At 46.6% G+C, this 6,000-nt stretch overlaps 1 protein-coding gene across 3 annotated transcripts in view; it reads left to right on the forward strand.

Moving 5' to 3' along the window:
- Window positions 1-5,665, forward strand: part of IRF2 (interferon regulatory factor 2) — a 42,055-nt gene extending 36,390 nt beyond the window's left edge. For all 3 annotated transcript variants that reach the window (XM_068403285.1, XM_068403286.1, XM_068403287.1), the window contains exons 9-10: window positions 2,967-3,013; window positions 4,306-5,665. In XM_068403285.1, coding sequence (XP_068259386.1) covers window positions 2,967-3,013; window positions 4,306-4,617 — 359 coding nt within the window. In that variant the 3' untranslated portion in view covers window positions 4,618-5,665. The remainder of the gene's footprint in view (window positions 1-2,966; window positions 3,014-4,305) is intronic.
- Window positions 5,666-6,000: the final 335 nt, after the last annotated feature.

The following is a 6,000-nucleotide window of genomic DNA, read 5'->3' on the forward strand; positions in this document are numbered from 1 at the left end:
GAGCACTCACTCTGTGAGGAGGTACAGAGGGGCTGGGGCTCATTCAGCCTGGAGAAGAGATGGTTTTGAGGGCCTCATAGCAGCCTGCCTCTACCTGCAGGGATGTTATTGAGAAGGCAGAACCAGGCTCTTCGCAGCAGTGCGTGGTGGGAAGATGAGAAACAGCAGGCATAAATTGAAACAACAGAACTTGGTCCAACTGGATATAAGAAAAAATGTCATCCTTTTCACTGCAAGGACAGTCAGGCAGGGGAGCAGGATGCCCAGAAAGGTTGTGCTGCCTCCATCCTTGGACATTTTCAAGACCTGGCTGGATAAGGCCCCGAGCAACCTGATGCAGTCCTGTAGCTGGCCCTGCTTTGAGCAAGAGGTTGGGCTATAGACCTCCTGAGGTCCCTTCCAGCCCAAATTGTTCTATAAACCTCTTCTTTTTAAAGCATGCATTTGCCCTTGAGGCAGGAGTGAGGGCAGGGTCTGTGGTTTATTAGAACCCTGAAACTTGTAGGACACTCTTGTGACTGTTTCTGCCTTTGTCTTCTCCACACGAACCTGTACAAGAGAGCCACGGGATCCCTGGCCCTGTGCTCGTGGGTTTGGTGGGTAGAGGTGCCTGCTCTGTCAGGTGCTACCGCTGAATGGCAGGAAAGAGTATGACCATAACAGCTGTGCAGGAACAGTTAGTTTAGCTCTTCTGAAATAACAACAACAAAAAAAAGTAGCCTGAGGTATCAGCTGTCCTACATAAATCTGTTTTGTTTCAAAAACACTCTAGTTCCTTTCTGAGGTTACTCAGGCAAATGATATGAGTGGCTTTTGTGAGTTTTCTCATATTTCCACTGACATCTACGAAATCCATTTTTTTTAGTACCGAGGCTGTTGTCAACCTCCTCTTGTGTTTGACACTGATTCAAATAACCTTCTTGATTGAAATAACCTCTCTAACTTTCCATGCCCGAGTGGCTAGCTTCCCTGGCTTTGCTAACTATAGTGCTATCTCTTGCTCAGCATTTTGTTATGTATAAACACCAAGGATGGATTCCTTTTCAGCTGCATCACTCTTTTTTTGTTCCCACATGTTTCTTAATGTCAAGGAATATCTGTTTCTTGTCTCTAAGTGGATTCCTTCCATTGATTCTATCTCCAGGGCCATTTCTCCTTTGCACAGGTTAATTTCTGCCTCTCCTCCCCCCAGTATGGCTTAATTAGCCAGCTTAATCATGTTGGCACATCCCTCTTTACCTGGGCCAGTGAATGAGAAGCCCTGCAGAGTGTTAACTTCACAGGACTTCGCAGTTAGATTTAATGTTTTGGACTGCTCCTCTGCTTACTGCACACTGCAGTGGAGACTCTGGTGTAGGGGAGGTGCTGGCTTTGGAAGTAGTGGTCTGGAGTAGCTGAGCTGCCTGTGTCCTTGCTTCAGAAGGACTTTGGGTGCAGTTTAGATCCTGGGGTCTGAAAGAGCAATTCAGACCATTGGTTTACAGCCCTCTGCCTAAACCTAATGCTTAGCCAAGCCTTGAGAGAAGGGCACAAGGTGCTGCCAGTATCTCTGAAGACATGCAGGGGCACGATCCACGGGGCACAGTCCGTGCACCCTTTGCACTCATGTCATGTCCAGTGCAGAGCATGAGGTTACTCTCTGGGAAGGCAGGATTGTGGTTTATGGTTGCAGGTGTGCAGGGGCTGTGCAAAGCAGTCTGTATGGGCTAAAATGCATAACACGGAGCAGAGAGTGGAAACTGGGACTTGAGAGCTCCCTATCTTGCTACAGTAACTCATCATATTGTTCCTTCAGCCTTGTAATTTCATAGAATCGTTTCTAAAATCATAGAATTTCTGTGTTCCCATTGGCTGAGGGCGTTGGAGAAAGACCTCTTCCAAATGCTGCTGGTAGCCTGATAGATGCCCAGGGTTATCCTCCCAGGAAACAGGACACAGTGGTTCAAAATCCCATGAGCTGAAGGGGACCTGCAATCCCAGGCCTTCCTCCGCTTTTCTGGGTGAGGGTCTGGGCACCGGGCAGCTGTGCTGAAGGCAGCAGCCATCGCTGCAGACCGGTCCTGAAAAGAGGGGTTTGTGCCCTGTCTCAGATGTATCCGAGGCACGGCACTCTCAACCAGCCCATGGGCCAGGAGTCTGACCCTCAGACACTGAGGGACCTGTGTTCAGACACACGTGGGCTTGAAAATACAGTCAAAATTCCTGGATTTCAGGCTTTTCTGCAAGGGAGGGATGGAGCTGCAGGAGGATGGCCCTCCTGTTGGAGCTGCACCTCTGTGTTTGCACTCTGGTTGAAGTGATGAGGGTGAGGGAGGCTGTGTGCGGCAGGGGGAGGTGATGGGGCTGGAGACAGTAGCATTTCTACTTGCTTGAGTGGTGAGTGAAGGGTTGAGAAATAGGCTGGGGGACTGGGCACGGGTGGCAAAAGCAAAACAAAAGCCAAGTATAACAACAGTAATAAAGCACCAGAAGTGACAATAAGCCCTGGAGGCATGCTGAGATAACAGTTCATGAAACAAAACCACACTTATCTCCTCTGGGGTGGAGTTGTTGCTGGTTTTGCAGGGAGGTAAAAATAAGGATTTGGACAGAACTTTGCTCTTTGCCAGGCCTGGAGCACCAGGAGAGGGAAAGGGAGAGGGGGCATCCCCCGCTTGTGGGAGGCTCTTCCCTCTGCCCAGAAACCACAAATCTGCTTCTTCCCTCTCTGCTGCTGTCTTTTCCAGGGTACAGCCATGTTAACTGTGATAACCATGTGAATTTACCCCAGTTGTTCAATGCAGCTGTGCTGTCTAGCCCTTGGATTGCTATTGCTGCAGCAGGGGGTCCATGCTTCTCCATTGTTTTCTGGCTGTTTGGTTCGACTGCTTCCACTTGTTGGAAGTAGATCAGGCCTCTGGAGCTGGATTTTGCTACTGTAGATAGAATAGCGTGAGTTTCATTTTTGTTTCTGTTTTGTTTGACAGAAAGTGAAACAACCGACAGCGTTCCAAGCGATGAAGAAAATGCAGAGGTAAGTGTTTTCTGGATTTTTAGCACTTTGGAGCAAGGTCTCAAGAACAGTGTCCTGAGGTATTCTTCCCCCTTCTCCAGTTGCAACTCTGTCTACCAGTGGAGTATTCATTTTAATAATAGCTGGGGGAGAAAAACAAACCAGGAAGGTTCAAGGGAAACAGACATTTGGATGATTGTTGCAGAATGGATATCTCTACAAGTTCTTTCCTCCTCATCTGTCCAAACTACAAGGAGATTAATTTGCATGATGAGATGTTCTGGAGAGCCATCAACAGTGCAGCTAGTTTGTTAATATGATGCATTGACATTGCTGGGTAATGAGTATTTTATCTTGGTTGAAAGCATGCTCACTTTGTTTTCCTTAAATGGCACCTGAACTCATACAATTGGAGGAAATGCTTACACGTGTGATGGAAATGCAACTTGAATGTTTGAGGTATGTGAGGCAAAAAGCTTTCCCCAGCAGTCAGTTGGGTATTGCTGGGTGAAAGGAACCCATGGAGAAAATACTCACACCATGAATGTTTCCTGAGCTGCGCCTATGCAAAACCAGCGCTTGCCTTTTCTTTTGGGGCTGCCGTCAAGTGACCAGACCTACAGATCTCCATGAGTATTTAGAGGCCAGGGGAAGTTCACTGAGGGCACTTAGATGCCATGTGCTCCAGCTGCATTTTTGCGGAAGGCCTCTTGCAAATCACTCTCCTGCTGTGCTCCCCAGAAAGCCCTCTGAATCCTCCTCCTTGGAGAACACATTGTGACATGTGTGATGGGGAAAGGACTGGAAGCTCATCTTTCCTTGGTGAACCTCCTCCCTGTGATGGGGAACACGCCATCAAATGGCAGTGGTTTTCCCAGCAGCCTCACCTGTGTTGGCAGTTCGGGTGGTGCTGTTTGAGAGGTCTTAGGTCTCTGTGCCTGCCTGTTGGCTGGAGGATGCTCTCTCTGGTAGTGAAGGACATGCTTCCATTTGGAGCTTTGAGTGTTTGGTCATCTGTGTCCATTTTTGACTCTGGCGTACTGGGAATAAGGCCTTTATTGTGCATCAGAAGAGTGGGCAGAGCCTCTTGAGTGCTGGAGAGCCACCAAGGTTTAGGCACATGACTTCAGAAGAGGAGAAGTGGCTGAGAGCAAAGACATTCAAAGCCAGTGGCTAGAGGCTCAGGCTTTTGGAGATGGGGTAATTCCTGTACAATTTGTGGATGTTTCTGTCTTCGTCTTGTTACTCAGAGCACTTCGCAAAGTCTCATTCGCTCATATAGTCTTCCCTCCTTTTTTTCCCCCCTTTTCTAGGGACGACTTCGTTGGCAGAAGAAAAACATTGAAGGCAAACAGTATCTCAGCAATCTGGGAATGAGGAACACTTCTCATATGCTTCCCAGCATGGCAACTTTTGTAGCCAACAAGCCTGACCTCCAAGTCACCATCAAAGAAGAAAGCTGCCCACTGCCTTACAACAGCTCCTGGCCCCCTTTCCCAGACATCCCTCTGCCACAAGTAGTGTCCACAGCCTCCACAAGCAGCAACCGGCCGGACCGCGAGACACGGGCCAGCGTCATCAAGAAAACATCAGACATCACCCAGTCAAGAGTCAAGAGCTGCTAAGCCTTTGGCGGTGTGTTTTTTTAGCTTTGTTTTGTTTGGTTTTGTATTTTACGTTTCTCTAGGAGAGGTTCATCCCTTGACGCACATGAGACAAATCTAAGGTAAAGCCTTGGCAATATAAAACATTGCTGTGTCCGACTCCAGTGCCGGAGTGTTTTTAACTCAGGACTCCAGCCGTCAGTATGTACACCTGAACCCAGGAGGATTTCCAAGGTTGCTACGTAGGAAAACAACCCGAGAACTTTGGCCCACTCGCAGGTTCCAGTGTTTCATAAGAGGACCAACCGACCACAAGGGAAGTGGTGCTGCTGTGCTTCTTGCTGTCAAGGCTGTGATGGAACTGAAAGCCTCAGAATGGAAGAGAAAATGTGAACTAGCTGGAATATTTTTAAATAAAGAAAAATCTATTGTAAATATTGTACATAGTGCAGTACTAGCAACGTTGCAGTCTGCTTCTGCACCTTATTAAGAAAGCACTTACGAAAGGCCTTTTATTACCTTGCTCTACTTAATGGCACATTGAAGGTCCCTCCCTACCTGTATTCTTTTCCAAGGCTGTTCTTGCTAAAGTGTCTTTAAAGAATAGAGGAGATGAATGGAAAGGAAGTTAAAACTTCCCATGTGGATTTCATACATTGTAAGACTGCTTTTCTCATGTTTGTTTCTAATCTGCTATGCTTGAATGCCGCGTGGTACAATAGGAAAAAAACAAAGATACCTATTACAGAGATATTATGCAAATTCCCAGATTTAAAAAAAGAAGAAGAAAAATACTCTAATTCTAACCAGAGCAAGCTTTTTTATTTTTTATACAGGGGAATATTTTATTCAAAATAAAATTCTAAAGTGAATATAATTTTTTTTAATCTTTTCTACAGCAAATTTATAATTTTAAGATTTAGTCCTTGGTTATCAGCAGTTATTACATCCTTGTGGCACATTTTTTTTTTAATTTTGTAAAGGTGAAATAGCTTTTATGAGCTCATGTAGCAATCAGATTATCCTGTGGATTGGTAATAAATATGGTATATAGTTAAATTTTTAATAATCCTCTTGTTTATCTCTCTTTTTTAATCTTCCGGAAGCCCCAGATGGCATGGGCTTGGCAAGTGGATGTGACCTCTCGGAGTGAGCAATTGGCGTGAGCCGCCTGTACAATTTCCGGTGTACCCGTCTAGCAGGATGGGAAGTACTGTGCTTGAGGCAGCTCCCAGCAGAAAGAGGAACTGGAGTTTAAAGGTGGCATGCTCAAGTTTGGCCTCATGTGCAGAGGCTGGAAGTTGGGGCACCTCTTCTGCTGTTATTCTGTGGTCGGGCTTTGAGCAAGTCACCTCATGGAAGGGATCTTGTGGAAGTCCAGCCCCCTGCCCAACGCAGGCTCAG

The sequence above is a fragment of the Nyctibius grandis genome, chromosome 6, assembly GCF_013368605.1.
Source record: "Nyctibius grandis isolate bNycGra1 chromosome 6, bNycGra1.pri, whole genome shotgun sequence".
Taxonomy (NCBI): Eukaryota; Metazoa; Chordata; class Aves; order Nyctibiiformes; family Nyctibiidae; genus Nyctibius; species Nyctibius grandis.